Source organism: Ranitomeya imitator, chromosome 1 (assembly GCF_032444005.1).
Source record: "Ranitomeya imitator isolate aRanImi1 chromosome 1, aRanImi1.pri, whole genome shotgun sequence".
Lineage (NCBI taxonomy): Eukaryota > Metazoa > Chordata > Amphibia > Anura > Dendrobatidae > Ranitomeya > Ranitomeya imitator.
Window position 1 is genome coordinate 233639312 of NC_091282.1, and position 15837 is coordinate 233655148.

The 15837-nt window shown below is 48.0% G+C and overlaps 1 protein-coding gene across 3 annotated transcripts in view; it reads left to right on the plus strand.

Moving 5' to 3' along the window:
- The window catches only part of WSB2 (WD repeat and SOCS box containing 2), an 80053-nt gene that overhangs the window by 12130 nt on the left and 52086 nt on the right, over positions 1 to 15837 (plus strand). For all 3 annotated transcript variants that reach the window (XM_069754589.1, XM_069754597.1, XM_069754593.1), the window contains exons 3-5: positions 5747 to 5918; positions 5998 to 6248; positions 7774 to 7905. In XM_069754589.1, coding sequence (XP_069610690.1) covers positions 5747 to 5918; positions 5998 to 6248; positions 7774 to 7905 — 555 coding nt within the window. The remainder of the gene's footprint in view (positions 1 to 5746; positions 5919 to 5997; positions 6249 to 7773; positions 7906 to 15837) is intronic.

The following is a 15837-nucleotide window of genomic DNA, read 5'->3' on the forward strand; positions in this document are numbered from 1 at the left end:
CAACCGATTATCAGATCGACAATATGGCGCGTTCAGTGTTGTGAATTCTGCTCTTGGGCTCCCTCCGGTGGTTATGAGTGGTAGTGCTGCGGTAGTTGGATCGCAGCATTTATCAGGTGTATCCATTTTTTGCAATTTGGGCTTGGCTATTTAAGTCCTGCTTTATCCTTTGTCAGTGCCAGTTGTGGAGGATTCACATCCATACTTGGTCTCTCCTGGTCTGCTGTTCATTTCTTCAAAGATAAGTTCTGGCCTTGTTTTTGCTGTCCACCTGCTGTGGACCTTATAGTCTGTGCATTTTCTTGTTTTGTTTTGTCCAGCTTTGTCTGTGAAGGATTTTTTTGCAGCCTAGCTGTGTCTCTGGAGATGCAGATATACCCTCCATGTCTTTAGTCAGATGTGGTGTTTTGTATTTTCTGTGGTGGATATTTTCTAGTGTTTTAATACTGACCGCATAGTACTCTGTCCTATTCTTCCTTTTTAGCTAGTATGGCCTCCTATGCTAAATCCTGATTTCATGTCTGCGTATGTTATTCCCCTCTCCTTTCACAGTCAATATTTGTGGGTGGCTGTCTATCCTTTGGGGATTTTCTCTGAGGCAAGATAGTTTTCCCGTTTCTGTCTTTAGGGGTAGTTAGTTCTTAGGCTGTGTGGAGGGGTCTAGGGAGTGTTGGGTACCCCCCACGGCTACTTCTAGTTGCGCTGCTAGTTCAGGGTTTGCGGTCAGTAAAGGTACCACCTTCTCCAGAGTACGTCTCATGCTGCTCCTAGGCCACCAGATCATAAAAGTTCAGCCTTTGAAGCATCAGCAGCCACACTCTTCCCAGCCTTTGCCGCTACGTGGGTGGCTAAGGCTATGACCCACTGGGCTGAGGCCTTGTCTGCAGCGGTGCTGGATACCAATCTTCCCCCCCGAGATAGCAGACCTCGCTACTCAGATAGCCAGAGCTGGAGATTGTGTAGTGACCGCGTCCCAGGATGCTGCTAACTGTGCTTCGCAAGCAGCAGCAAACGCCATCACCATCCGGAGGTCCTTATGGCTCAGGGACTGGCGCGTGGATTCTGCTTCCAAAAAGTCCTTGACTTCTCTTCCATATCAGAGCAGTCGCCTTTTTGGCGAAAAGCTCGACCAATTAATTTCCGATGCCACTGGAGGGAAGAGTAAATTTCTTCCACAACAGAGACCTTTTCGGCCCTTTCGGAACCAGCAGCAGCAGGCTCGGTCCCGATTTTTTTTTCGCTTCAACTCAAATTGGTCCTCTACTTCCACATCTTCCGGACCTGGCCGGGCACAACGTAGGGATAGAGGTCCTCAGACCTCTTACAAACCTTCCCCTTCTTGTAGAGGCAGGCCAAGGCAGTCAGGATCCAGGGGGTCCGGACCGGGCAGGTCTCCTACACAATGACTCCCTGTGGTATCTGGAGGACACCCTTAAAGTAGGCGGTCGCCTGCTTTCCTTCAGCGACGCTTGGTTCTCGGTCGTTCACGACGAATGGGTCCGCGACCTAGTGTTCTCTGGATACAAGATAGAATTCTCTCTTCCACCAAATCGTTTTATTCCTGTCTTCTCCTCCCAGAACAAAGGCATCAGAGTTCTTCCAAGCTATAAGCTCTCTGAGAAAAGACGGAGTTATTATTCCAGTCCCTCAAAGCGAAAGGTTTCAAGGTTTTTATTCAAACCTCTTCATTGTTCCAAAGAAGGACGTTACAGTACGGCCCATACTGGACCTAAAACTGCTGAACAAGTTCATCAGGGCGCGACGGTTCCGGATGGAATCGCTTCGTTCTGTCATCACCTCCATGGAGAAAGGTGAGTTCCTGGCATCTATAGACACCCAGTATGCGTACCTCCACATTCCTATTTTACCTTCTCACCAAAGGTTTCTTCGCTTTGCAGTTCAGGAAGATCACTTTCAATTTGTTGCTCTGCCCTTCGACCTCGCCACCGCTCCCAGGGTATTCACCAAGGTCATGGCGGCCGCCGAGGCCATCCTTCATACCCGAGGTGTGGTGGTGCTACCGTAACTAGACGATATCCTCATCAAGGGCCCCTCTTTCCGCACCTGCAAGGAGACCATGGACATTACAATAGATACTCTTTCTCGCCTGGGTTGGAAGATAAACTTCAAAAAATTTTCCCAGTACCGGCTCAGCGAATTTCCTTTCTGGCAATGATGCTGGACTCGTCCCAGGGGTTTTTACTTCTTCCCCCGGAAAAGATTTCAGTCTTACAGCGGGAAGCTCAGAAGCTCTCCCAACCTCACACTCACTCTCTGCGTTTCAGTATGAGAGTCCTCGGCAGGATGGTAGGAGCTATGGAGGCGGTCCCATTCGCTCAATTACACCTCCGCCCCTTACAACATGCACTCCTGGCTGTGTGTCACAGGAACCCGTTCTCTCTTGATCGTCGTTTCCTCCTTCACCAGCGAGTCACAGTCTCTCAGGTGGTGGACGTTAAAGTCCTCCCTGAATCAAGGGAAGTCCTTTCTCCCAGTGCATTGGCTAGTTGTGACAACAGATGCCAGTCTTCTGGGCTGGGGAGCAGTGTTCCACCATCACACTGTTCAGGGCCGCTGGTCTCTTCAGGAAGCACACCAGCCCATCAACATTCTGGAAATACGGGCAATCAGGTTGGCGCTTCTCCAATTTCATCCCTTCCTGGCGGGTCGTCCCATCATGATTCAGTCCGACAATGCCACGGCAGTGGCATACATCAGCCAGCAGGGGGGGACACACAGCAAGGCAGCCATGACCGAGGTAGACCATATTCTCCGCTGGGCCGTGGAAAACCGCTCAATGATCTCAGTGGTTCACATCCCAGGAGTGGAAAATTGGGAGGCGGATTTCCTCAGCCGTCAAGGTCTCGACTCCGGGGAGTGGTCTCTCCATCCGGAGATCTTCCACCAGATCTGCTGTCGTTGGGGAACCCCAGACGCGGATCTGATGGCCTCACGGCTAAATTCCAAGGTTCCTGATTTCATAGCTCGGTCCCACGATCTGGCAGCCATCGGGGCAGACGCACTCGTTCACTCATGGCATCAGTTCCGGCTTCCGTACATATTTCCCCCGCTTCCCTTACTGCCGAGAGTCATCAAGAAGATCAGAGCGGAGGGGATACCGGTAATCCTGATTCCGCCAGACTGGCCGCGCAGGGCCTGGTACGCCGAACTAGTTTAACTAGTCGCCTATGTCCCCTGGCGATTACCGAATCGCGCAGACCTGTTGGCCCAGGGCCCCATTTTACCACCGGAACTCCGAGGCCCTGTGTTTGATGGCATGGCCGTTGAGTCCTGGGTGCTAACACAGGCAGGCTTCTTTCAGGAAGTCATTTATACTATGATCAGCGCTAGAAAGCCTACGTCTATGCGTATTAATCATCGCATTTGGAAGACCACCTTCTCATGGTGCAAAGACCGGGGATGCTCTCCTCTTGAATTTTCCATTCCTTCCATCCTCGAATTCCTTCAATCGGGTTTGGACTTGGGTCTCGCCCTTAGTTCTCTCAAGGGGCAGATTTCAGCCTTGTCAGTCCTGTTCCAACGCAGAATTGCCAACAGATTACAGGTAAAGACCTTCATTCAGGGAGTCTCCCATGTGGTGCCGCCCTATAAGATGCCGTTGGAACCATGGGACCTTAATTTAGTCCTCAGAGTCTTGCAGGAGGCCCCTTTTGAACCTCTACAGGAAGTTTCCCTGTCCTTTCTGTCATGGAAAGTTACCTTTCTGGTTGTGGTCACGTCCATCCGACGAGTGTCAGAGCTTGCGGCTTTGTCTTGTCAAGTTCCTTTCCTCATTTTTCATCAAGATAAGGTGGTTTTGAGAACATCCCCTTTCACCCCGTCCCAGAAGGGATTAAGGCTCATTCTACTCGGTCAGTGGGTGCGTCTTGGGCCATCCGTCACCAGGCATCGGCAGCACAAGTCTGCAGAGCTGCGACTTGGTCAAGCCTGCATATGTTTACAAAACATTACCATGTCCATCCTCAGGCCTCGACAGATGCGTCCGTCGGCAGACGAATTTTGGAGGCGGCAATACCGCATCTGTAACTTGTTGGTACAAGGAGCAATTCCAGTTGGTTGTTCCCCACCCAGGGACTGCTTTAGGACGTCCCATGGTCCTGTGTCCCCCAATGAGGCATAGGAGAAATAGGGATTTTTGTGTACTCACCGTAAAATCCTTTTCTCCGAGCCAATCATTGGGGGACACAGCACCCACCCTGTTAGCCTATTGGCTTTGGTTTTTCGTGTTGCCTTGGTTTTGACATAGTTCATCCTTGTTAAATGTTAAGCTCCTACTGCTTTGTTACCGAACTGGTTCACTTAGAGCCAGCAGGAGGGTGTATACTGCAGGGGAGGAGCTATTCTTTATGTCTTAACTTACTGTCCTCCTAGTGGCAGCAGCATAACACCCATGGTCCTGTGTCCCCCAATGATTGGCTCGGAGAAAAGGATTTTACAGTGAGTACACAACAATCCCTATTGCCACCCAAGATTTAACTTCTTGGCTGATGTCTTGAGATGTTGCTTCAGTATTGCCGCATAATTTTCTTTTCTCATGATGCCATCTATTTTGTGAAGTGCATCAGTCCCTCCTGCAGCAAAACAACCCCACAACATGATGCTTCCACCCCCGTGGGATGGTGTTCTTAGGCTTCCAAGCTTCTCCCTTTTTCCTCCAAATCTAATGATGGTCATTATGCCCAAAAAGTTTAATTTTAATTTCATCAGGCCACAGGACATGTGTCCAGAAATTAAGGTCTTTGTTCCCGTGTGCATTTGCAAACAATAATCTGGCTTTTTTCATGGTTCTTTTGGAGTAATAGCTTCTTCCTGGCAGAGTGGCCTTTTAGCCCATGTTGATACAGTACTCGTTCCTCTGTGGATATTGGCACAATCTTACCAATTTCTGCCTTCATCTTCACAAGGTCTTTTGCTTTTGTCCTTGGGTTGATATGCACATGTTGGACCAAAGCATGTTCATCTCTGGGACACAGAACCCGTTTCCTTCCAGAGCAGTATGATTGCTGGACATTACCATCTTGTTTGGACTTGCGTATAATTGTACAGATGAACGAGGCACCTTCAGGTATCTTGAAATTGTACCCAAGGATGAGCCAGACTTGTGCAAGTTCAAAATTCTCTTCCTGATATATTGGCTAGTTTCTTTAGACTTTCCCATGATGCTACACAAAGAAGCAGTGTTTCAGGTGTGCATTAAAATGCATCCACAGTTGTCTTTAACTCCAGATGTTGCCAAGAAAACTGAAATCTGAAGATTTCAAACACATGACATCATCATATAGGCTGTCCAGAATTGATTAAAGGCATAGTAATTAGTGTATGTAAACTTTTGACTTTGCAGTAAGTAATAAAAATGCCTTAAACATTCTCTTTCATTATTCTGGCATCTGGCAAATATTATTAATTATGGTAATCCTACTTGACCTAAAACGGGAAAGGTTTTTTCTGATTTCATGTCAGATATTGAGAAAAAACATGCATATGTGTCTTTTTATATAGTGTATGTAAACTTCTAGTTTCAACAGTATATACACCGTGGTGTGAAAGTGTTTGCCCCCTTCCTGATTTCCTATTCTTTTGCATGTTTGTCTCACGAAAATGTTTCAGATCACCAAACAATTTTAAATATTAGACAAAGATAACACAAACACCAAATGCAGTTGTTATATTCTGTATGTAATATGCAGTGTAGTTACTCTTGCTCTTTCTTAATTGTGTATCTCAGATACGCCTGTACTGCTGGCAGAACTACGACCAGCCCGGGAACCATTGTATGATTGGAAGTCAAGTTGTGAGACATGGAGTGTTGAATTCTCACCAGATGGCTCCTGGTTTGCTTGGTCTCAAGGACATGGTATCATTAAGCTTATCCCTTGGCCATTGGAAGTGGAAGAACCGTAAGTGATGGGTGGTTCTAGGCTGAGATCGAGGTTATCATGAACTGGTCTTAAAACACAAACTTTTCTTTTTTGGAAGGTCCCCATCACACAGACACAAAAGTCAGCGCTACAAGGGCTCCGAAGTGAAAAGGAAAGGAAGCCTGAAAGAAAAAATATTAGATTGTGGTCAAATAGTTTGGAGCCTGACATTTGGTTCTTCATCTGCACCAGCTGGGTGGAAACTATGGCCCCTTTCCAGACAACAAGATATCAAGTCTAGTGAAACTTGGCTTCTTTTGGCAACTGGACTTAGCGATGGACACATCAAAGTGTGGGAAGTACACACTGGTAAAAAACTTAATGATCTGCTTCTAGTAGGAACAATGCAGGGTTCTACATTACTAAACAGGAGTTTTATATATTAAGAATAATTGATTTGGTCCTGAGAAACACATCTTAAAGAGAATCTGCCAGTAAGATCAACCCTCCATAGCTTTCTATAGAGGCACAGGTCATGGGAAGCTGAATAAAATGACACCTTGATATCTGCGATCTGAGGTCTTATTTCAGAGATTTACATGTTTTTCTTATATTTAGGACTATGGGCCACTGACCTGCTTGAGATTCTGCCTCCAGAGATTATTATAAATAAAAGGAGGTGTTACCCGTGTGATGGCCGCTCTTGATCTCACTGTAGAGCTGTGTGTGGTTGAAACTAACACATCTGCAAGTTCCTCTGAGCTTCCATCTCACAGGCAGTCAGGGTTGCAATACAGCAGAGCTGAGAGAGCTGCAGCAAAAGTGTTTGTAAGGAGATAAAGTTAATTTCTCCTGTTCTGTGTTAGATGTCTCACACACGTAAGATCCCCTTTTATTTAAAATAAGCTCATGATACAGATTCTCAGGGAGATCCATGTCTGGCCTATAGCCCTGAACAGCTCATTTACTTACATATAAGAAAAACGTGGAGCTATATATGGAATATGACATCAGATCACAGATATCAAAGCATCGTTTTATTCAGCTTCCCATGACCTACATGCCCATATAGATGGCTTTGGAGGCTTGATCTTACTGAGAAATTCCTTTTAACAAATAAAAATGTGGAGAGGAAGAAGCAGAGTAAGTAGAGAATCCGTCCGATCATCCGTGTAGCATTGTAAAAACAACTCTACTGTAGTCAATAGCAACAGCCATAAGCTTAGGCAGCAGCAATGGAGTCTGTGGGGGTCCAAGTTCTCTTCTGTGCCATAACACACCAGCATTACAACTAGCACACTAGGTCTGAGCCCCTAGTACAGACTTTTGCATTGCAGCCAAGGTTGTCTGTGATTCACACATTCACTTCTCTCCATCTCCCTCCCCAGAGTGGTCTTAGTTCTGTAGCAGCTTAGGCCTCTTTCACATTTCCGTCTTTTGCTGTCCGTCGCAATGTGTCATACTGTGCAAAAAACGCATCCTGCAAAGTTGCCAGCAGGATGCGTTTTTTGCACATAGACTTGTATTAGTTCCATACGTCGTGCACTGGATGCCTCGGTATTTGGCGGACCCTCATAGCGAAAAAACATTCAGGGGAACGTTTTTTCGTACGTCGGGTCCTGCATTTACCTACCGCGCATGCGCGGCCGGAACTCTGCCCCCTCCTCCCTGGGACTTTAGAATGGGCAGCGGATGCGTTGAAAAACTGCATCCGCTGACCACTTTGTGCCGAATTTTCACACCGTCCATCAGTACGTCGCGGCGACGCTTAGCGACGGCCGCATACCGACAGAAATGTGAAAGAAGCCTTAGACCGTTACAGCATAAATCCCTACAATAAGCTGAGGCTGTAGGAAGTGACTATTGCATTACTAAACCTACACTATAATTACAGGTCGTCTTCTTTTCAATTTATCTGGGCACCAGGATGTTGTGCGGGATCTGAGCTTTACTAAAAACGGCAGCTTGACCCTTGTTACAGCATCTCGGGACAAGACCCTAAGAATCTGGGACTTGAAAAAAGATGGTAAGTACCCTTGAATTTCTCACAAAATCTTCTGGCACCATATACTCCAAGTACAACATTTGTCATCTGCGTTTTGCAGTAACTTCTGCAGGTTAGAAAAAAGCACAAAATCCTTTAAACCTTTAATTATTGTGTTACTATACCATTGTACATTTTTAGGGAACCCTCCAGGTGACGGGGATATACTTTGCCCTTACACGTAGTTGGCCTTTATATGCAATGACACATTTCAATGCAGTAATTGTTTGTAGTTCAGGGTGTGTGAATTACTGAAATAGCTTTGCATCCGTAGTTATGTCTTCAGGAAAACACACACCCTGGTTGTCATGTGGAACCTGAACTGCCTCAAGGTTAAATGCTTGATCGTTCCATAGGTCTCCACATATGATATAGCATTTACAGACCAACACAATGTCATTGTCTGGTGCTTCACTGCAACAATATTGGTAACATTCTGCCCCTACTAAAGTTTTGCCACCTTGGCGCAGGGTTACCAATCCTGTCTGGTTTTGCAGTGAACAGTTAAAGTGCCCAAAAACGTAAAACTGTGCCTCCTGTTACAGCCTAACTTTACATCTATTTTAAAGCCAGGTTGAGCATGTTAAACAGAGCACATCATGGTATAGAGTCTGCAGAGCAGAATAAAACAGAGTTTATATTTGCATTTCTCCTCTCTGTTGCAGAGATATTAGCTTGTACAGTTTAGGTTATAATTATAAGGGGTTGTTACCAGAGATTTGTCTCTGGGAGGCGTGTACTTCTTTCCCTGCATGAGATTGACCAATCGTAAGCAAGAAGCAACTCACAGAGAAAAAAAAAACACACTCCCATAATGACTTACAGCAGGTTTCTCGGCTGTGTATGATTACAAAGTGCTGCAAGCAGAGATTACAAACACCTTCAGGCTTCATCTCACAGGAGATAGTATGGTGGGCTGACAAAAGTGTGAGGAGAAAGCTGTGGATGTGTTTGTAATGGGACAAAGCTCAGCTCTGCTGTACTGTCCATTCCTCTGCACTGACTTGCATGAGATGACAGGTGTATGTAATCACACTCATTTTCCCTTCCCCCATGACGGCACACCTGAGAGAGGGGATCCGCCCAGCCAGGACAGGAAACCCTACTGAAAATAAAAGGGCGGTACCTCTCCCTCGCTTCAGTTGGGTTTCCTGTCCTGACAGGGACCCTCTTACTGAACACGGCGGTTCACTTACCCAGGTCCCGTCCCGGCGTGGAAGAATCAGGCAGCGCCTGTGCGTCGGGTTCGGGAGTCTGGAAGCGCCGTCCGCAGGTCCCCCGGGTCTCTGCGTCCGAGCGGGCGTTGAGCAGCATGGTCAGAGGGCTGTGTTCCCTTCCATGGCTGCCACGCCGCCCTCCCCTCTCTGCCGGCGTCCAGGTGCGGTGGCCGCTTCCGGGTCGCTCGTCTGACGTCACGCGCAAGGCACGCTGGGAATGGGCGTGCCCGCGTGACGTCGGGGGCGGGCGCCGGATCCAAGATGGCGGCGCCCATGATGAGAACGCCGGCCGGTGAAAGGGAACTCCGGCGGCACGGCAGAGAGTGGGAGGGGGTTAATTTGGGCACCGAAGGAGGCGGGGAGTGCAGTGGTCCCCCCCTAAAAAGGGGGTTAGACCACAGAAGACGCGCTCATGTCCATAAACTTCACCATGGAAGTAGGACAACAGGAGCAGCAGCAGCAGCCGCCTTCACAGCAGCAGCAGCAGCAAATGGAGCTCTCACCAGATGCCTTGCCGAGCCACCAGCATACCAAGAGCAGCCGCTCAAGTGGTAGGAACAGCAGTCGTTCTGTCCGGCAGGATTCGTCGGCGTCCAGGAGGGACGCTTCACGTGCATCTGTCCAGCCTCCAAAATCGGTACCCTTGATTGTCGGTAGTGGTGAGTGATCTACGTGAATGTCACCCTTATGGTAACAGGGTCCATTTTTGTCTGTTTTGATCACTAGGGGTCCAGGAAAGCGGTTGGTAAAACAAAGAACCGAGAGTGTGCCCTTTGTAGAAACCCGCTTGCAGTTCAGTGGCAGAAGGATCTCTGTGCTGACTGCATTACTAAAACCATACAAGAAGAGACCCCTAATTTTGCCACTAGCCTAAAAGCCATAATACAGGCTGAAATAAAAGACTCCTTAAAATTGGCCCTTAGCGAACCAAGAAGGAGAAGCCGTAAGGCGTCCACAGACTCAGATGCCTCTCAGAGACAGGGGAGTCATAAAACATCCCGGTCTCCCTCTACCTCCTCGGCCTCTGTCCAGTCTTCAGATTCCTCCTCGGACAGTGATTCAGGAGTTCGTCCATGTTTCCCAACTGAGGACGTAGATAAACTGGTCAAAGCAGTTAGATCTGCAATGGGGCTTAAAGAGGAGAAGACACCTAGGTCACTAGAAGATGTCATGTTTGGTGGCCTAGAAGAAAAAAGGAAACGCACGTTTCCGATTAATGCAAAAATAAAAGCATTAATTGACAAAGAGTGGAAAAAGCCCGAAAAAATGGGTTCCTTGCCCTCTTCATCCAAAAGGAGATATCCTTTTGAGGATAAAGACTCTGAGTCCTGGGAAAAAATCCCTAAGATTGACGGGGCAGTAGCCAAATGTTTAAAAAGATCATCCCTTCCGTTAGAGGACTCTGGTGTTCTCAAAGACCCGCTTGATAAGAAAGCAGATAGTTTCCTGAGACACATCTGGGAAGCCTCAGCGGGGGGCCTTAAGCCGGCGATTGCGGGAACATGTACGGCCCGTGCCCTAATGGTCTGGCTACATCAGGTAGAAGATCAGCTGAAAAACAAAGTACCCAGAACTGACATCCTTGCAAATATTTCTTTGCTACAAGGAGCAGCAGCTTTTTTGGCAGACTCTTCTGCGGATTCCGCAAGACTAACAGCTAGAGCCGCGGGTTTGTCCAACGCGGCAAGAAGAGCCCTCTGGCTCAAAGGTTGCCCGGGGAATTTGCCATCTAAACACAAACTGTTCTATTCCATGTGACGGCCAACTTCTCTTCGGGAAAAAACTTGAAGACATCCTGGAACATGCAGGAGATAAAAAGAAAGGTTTTCCCAACATCCCTAAAGATCCTAAAAAAACCTTTTTTTCGGAGGAGAAGATATAATAGAGGTCGCCCCCCAGGGGAGAGGAAAAATTGGGATTTTAGAGAAAAAAGAGGATCGGGCTATATGTTTAAAGGCCCCTCCACATCGTCAAAAAAATCCCCCCAATGACATTACGCCAGAAGTGGGAGGAAGACTCTCCCTCTTCTTTCCGGCCTGGGTAAATATCTCCCCCAGTATCTGGGTTACGAACATCATCAGAGACGGCCTAAAAATAAAATTCGTCTGTCCTCCCAGACGAAACTTCATAATAACTCCCCGACGGAAGTCACAACAGGAACAATCTGCCCTAGAAACCGAGATCTTGGGACTTGTCCACAAAAAGGTTCTTCAGGAAGTCCCGGTTCAGGAGGAAGGAGAGGGGTTTTACTCCCCCCTCTTCTTGATCCAAAAACCGGATGGTTCTTGGAGAACTATTATAAATCTAAGGAAGCTCAACCAATCCATAGAGAACTACACTTTCAAGATGGAGTCTATAAACACGACCATAAAACTTCTCTTCCAACACTGCTTCATGGCAGTAATAGACTTAAAGGATGCTTACTACCATATACCAATACATCAGGAATATCGGAAATACTTGAGGGTAGCTCTCTATATTCAAAATCAGGTAAAGCATTTTCAATATACAGCTCTTCCATTCGGCCTGTCTACAGCCCCCAGAGTTTTCACCAAAGTGATTGTGGAAGTGATGTCATACCTCCGGTCCCGGGATGTAGTAATTGTCCCATATCTGGACGATTTCCTGGTAATAGGGAGGTCAGAGTCCCACTGCACTCATCAAATATCAGTGGTAACATCAACTCTAATGGAGCTGGGTTGGATAATAAACATCCCCAAATCCAGACTACTGCCAGTAAAAATACAGTCCTTCCTGGGGTTAATACTGGACTCCGAGCGTCAGCTCTGCCTCCTTCCACAAAACAAAGTGGACAAGATAATAAACCTGACCAGTACAGCAATACGTCAACCCGCAATGACTCTCAGAAAGGCGATGTCCCTTCTAGGCTCGTTAACATCGTGTATACCGGCAGTAGAATGGGCACAATTCCACCTAAGACATCTACAGTGGGAAGTTCTCTCAGCTCAAAGACTGTTAAGAGGGCATTTAGAAGGGATTCCCTAGCTTGGTGGACTGTAGAACACCACCTGACAAAGGGGGTCCGGTGGAAAAATCCGGTCATAGACATCATCACGACCGACGCAAGCGGTACAGGTTGGGGAGCTCATCTGAGATCTCACTCTGTACAAGGTACCTGGTCCATACGAGAAAAAAACTATGGATCAAACGAAAAAGAGCTATGGGCAGTGGAGAAAGCCCTAAGACATTTTCTCCCTTTACTCCAGGGTCGCCATACTCGAATCCTAACAGACAATCGAGCAGTGGTGGCGTATGTCAATCATCAGGGGGGAACGAGGTCCAAAGGCCTCATGAATGCGTCAAAACTCCTCTTCCAACTGGCGGAACAACACCTGTTATCTCTGTCGGCACTACACATCAGGGGCATAGAAAACACTCAAGCAGACTTCCTGAGTCGCAGAGGCTTAAGACAGGGGGAATGGTCCTTAAACCCCCAGATATTTCAACAAATAGTCCAAGCCTGGTGCTCACCAGAAATAGACTTGTTTGTCAATTCTCACAACAAAAAAGTCAGAAAATTCTGCTCCTTGAATCCAAGAGAACATCCCTTCGCAGTAGATGCCCTACTAATACCTTGGAAGTTTTCTCTGGCCTACGCATTCCCCCCGATAGTGATGATCCCAGCTGTGATCCGGAAGATCAGAGAGGATCAGGCGAGGATTATCCTCATAGCTCCATTTTGGCCAAGGAGACCATGGTTCTCCCTTCTAAGACAGATGTCGGTAACAGATCCATGGATTTTGCCAGAAATTCCGGACCTACTAACCCAGGGCCCAGTAACCCACTCTCAGGTGAAGGGCTTCCATCTGGCAGCCTGGAATTTGAGAGGGCGTTACTAAGTCGCCATGGATTCTCACCAGGTTTAATCTCCACCCTGTTGAAAAGCAGAAAACCCATAACTTCTAGAATCTATGGTAGGACATGGAAAAAATTTCTTGACTTCCTGGGTGAACCATTGGGGGAGGTGGCTCCAGTGGGTCCTATCCTAGAATTTCTGCAAGCAGGATTACATCTTGGGTTAGCAACCAGCACCCTTAAAGTTCAGGTTTCAGCCTTGGGGGCCCTGTATAACTGTAATCTTGCCTCAAATAGATGGGTCTCACGATTCATAAAATCTTGCAGTAGATCTCGGCCGGTCGTTATCCCAAAAAATCCCTCCTTGGGATCTAAATTTGGTCTTAGAAGCTCTAACTAAACACCCTTTCGAGCCCTTACAGGAGTTATCACCTAAGTTACTTACCCTTAAAACAGTTCTTCTAGTAGCCCTAACATCGGCACGTAGGGTAAGTGATTTGCAAGCCCTGTCAATATCCCCTCCTTATACTCAGGTTTTTGATGACAGGATCGTTCTAAGACCAGACCCGGCTTATCTCCCCAAGGTGGTTCAAAAGTTCCATAGGACTCAAGAGATTACCTTACCATCTTTCTGTAGTAATCCCAAAAATCCAGGGGAACAAAAGTTCCACATGCTAGATGTGAGAAGATCTATGTTACAGTACATATCTATGACTAGTCAGTGGAGGAAAGACCAAACCCTATTCATAGCCTTTCAGGGTAGCAAAAGAGGGTGTGGGGTAGCTAAAAGTACCGTATATACTCGAGTATAAGCCGAGATTTTCAGCCCAAATTTTTGGGCTGAAAGTGCCCCTCTCGGCTTATACTCGAGTCAATGTGGGTGGCAGGGTCGGCGGGTGAGGGGGTGAGGGCGCTGAGGTATACTTACCTAGTCCCAGCGATCCTCGCGCTGTCCCTGCCGTCCCACAGGCTTCTGTGCTGCAGCTTCTTCCCCTCTTCAGCGGTCACGTGGGACCGCTCATTAGAGATATGAATAAGCGGCTCCACCTCCCATAGGGGCGGAGCCGCCTATTCATTCCTCTAATCAGCGGTGCCGGTGACCGCTGACAGGAAGAGCTGCGGCACCGAAGACCAGGCAGAGGGACAGCGCGAGGATCGCCAGGACTAGGTAAGTATAGCATATTCACCTGTCCTCGTTCCAGCCGCCGGGCGCCGCTCCATCTTCCCGGCCGGCGCCTCCATCTTCCCGGCGTCTGCGCTCTGACTGTTCAGGCAGAGGGCGCGATGACGCATACAGTGTGCGCGGCGCCCTCTGCCTGATCAGTCAGAGCAGAGACGCCGGGAAGATGGAGGCGCCGGAACGAGACGCCGGGAGCTGCAATCAAGGGAGGTGAGTATGTGGTTTTTTTTTTATTGCAGCAGCGGCGGCAGAGATTTCTATGGGGCACAATGAACGGTGCAGAGCACCGTATATGGCACAGCAATGGGGCACAATGAACGGTGCAAAGCACCGTATATGGCACAGCAATGGGGCACAATGAACGGTGCAGAGCACCGTATATGGCACAGCAATGGGGCACAATGAACGGTGCAGAGCACCGTATATGGGCACAGATATGGGGCACAATGAACGGTGCAGAGCACCGTATATGGCACAGCAATGGGGCACAATGAACGGTGCAGAGCACCGTATATGGCACAGCAATGGGGCACAATGAACGGTGCAGAGCACCGTATATGGGCACAGATATGGGGCACAATGAACGGTGCAGAGCTCCGTATATGGCACAGCAATGGGGCACAATGAACGGAGCAGAGCACCGTATATGGGCACAGATATGGGGCACAATGAACGGTGCAGAGCACTGTATATGGCACAGCAATGGGGCACAATGAACGGTGCAGAGCACCGTATATGGCACAGCAATGGGGCACAATGAACGGTGCAGAGCACCGTATATGGCACAGCAATGGGGCACAATGAACGGTGCAGAGCACCGTATATGGCACAGCAATGGGGCACAATGAACGGTGCAGAGCACTGTATATGGCACAGCAATGGGGCACAATGAACGGTGCAGAGCACCGTATATGGCACAGCTATGGGGCACAATGAACGGTGTAGAGCACTATATGGCACAGCTATGGGGAAATAATGATCTATTTTTATTTTTGAAATTCACCGGTAAATGCTGCATTTCCACCCTAGGCTTATACTCGAGTCAATAAGTTTTCCCAGTTTTTTGTGGCAAAATTAGGGGGGTCGGCTTATACTCGAGTATATACGGTACTATTGCTAGATGGATTAGCGAGGCCATTAGTTTATCCTACTCTGCGGGTGGCACTCCGGTTCCTGAAGGCATCAAGGCTCACTCTACCAGAGCCATGGCTACCTCCTGGGCGGAAAAGGCTGAGGTATCAATTGATCAAATTTGCAAGGCTACTACCTGGTCCTCACCCTCAACTTTTTTCAAGCACTACCGGCTAGACCTTTCCTCCTCTGCTGATCTAACCTTTGGTAGAAGGGTACTCCAAGCGGTGGTCCCTCCCTAAGGTTTCATTCTACAAAAGTCTCTCAGGTGTGCCGTCATGGGGGAAGGGAAAACACCAGGGTTACTTACTGGTAACAGGTTTTTCCGGAACCCATGACGGCACCTGTATATTCCCCCCCTTTATCACCTTTTCGGTGTGCACTATTGTTTTGGGTGCTTTTTTAGTTAATATGATGTGGTGTTGGATTGCCATGTGTACTAACCAGGGGGGCCTCTCATGCTCTGAAAACCAACTGAAGCGAGGGAGAGGTACCGCCCTTTTATTTTCAGTAGGGTTTCCTGTCCTGGCTGGGCGGATCCCCCCTCTCAGGTGTGCCGTCATGGGTTCC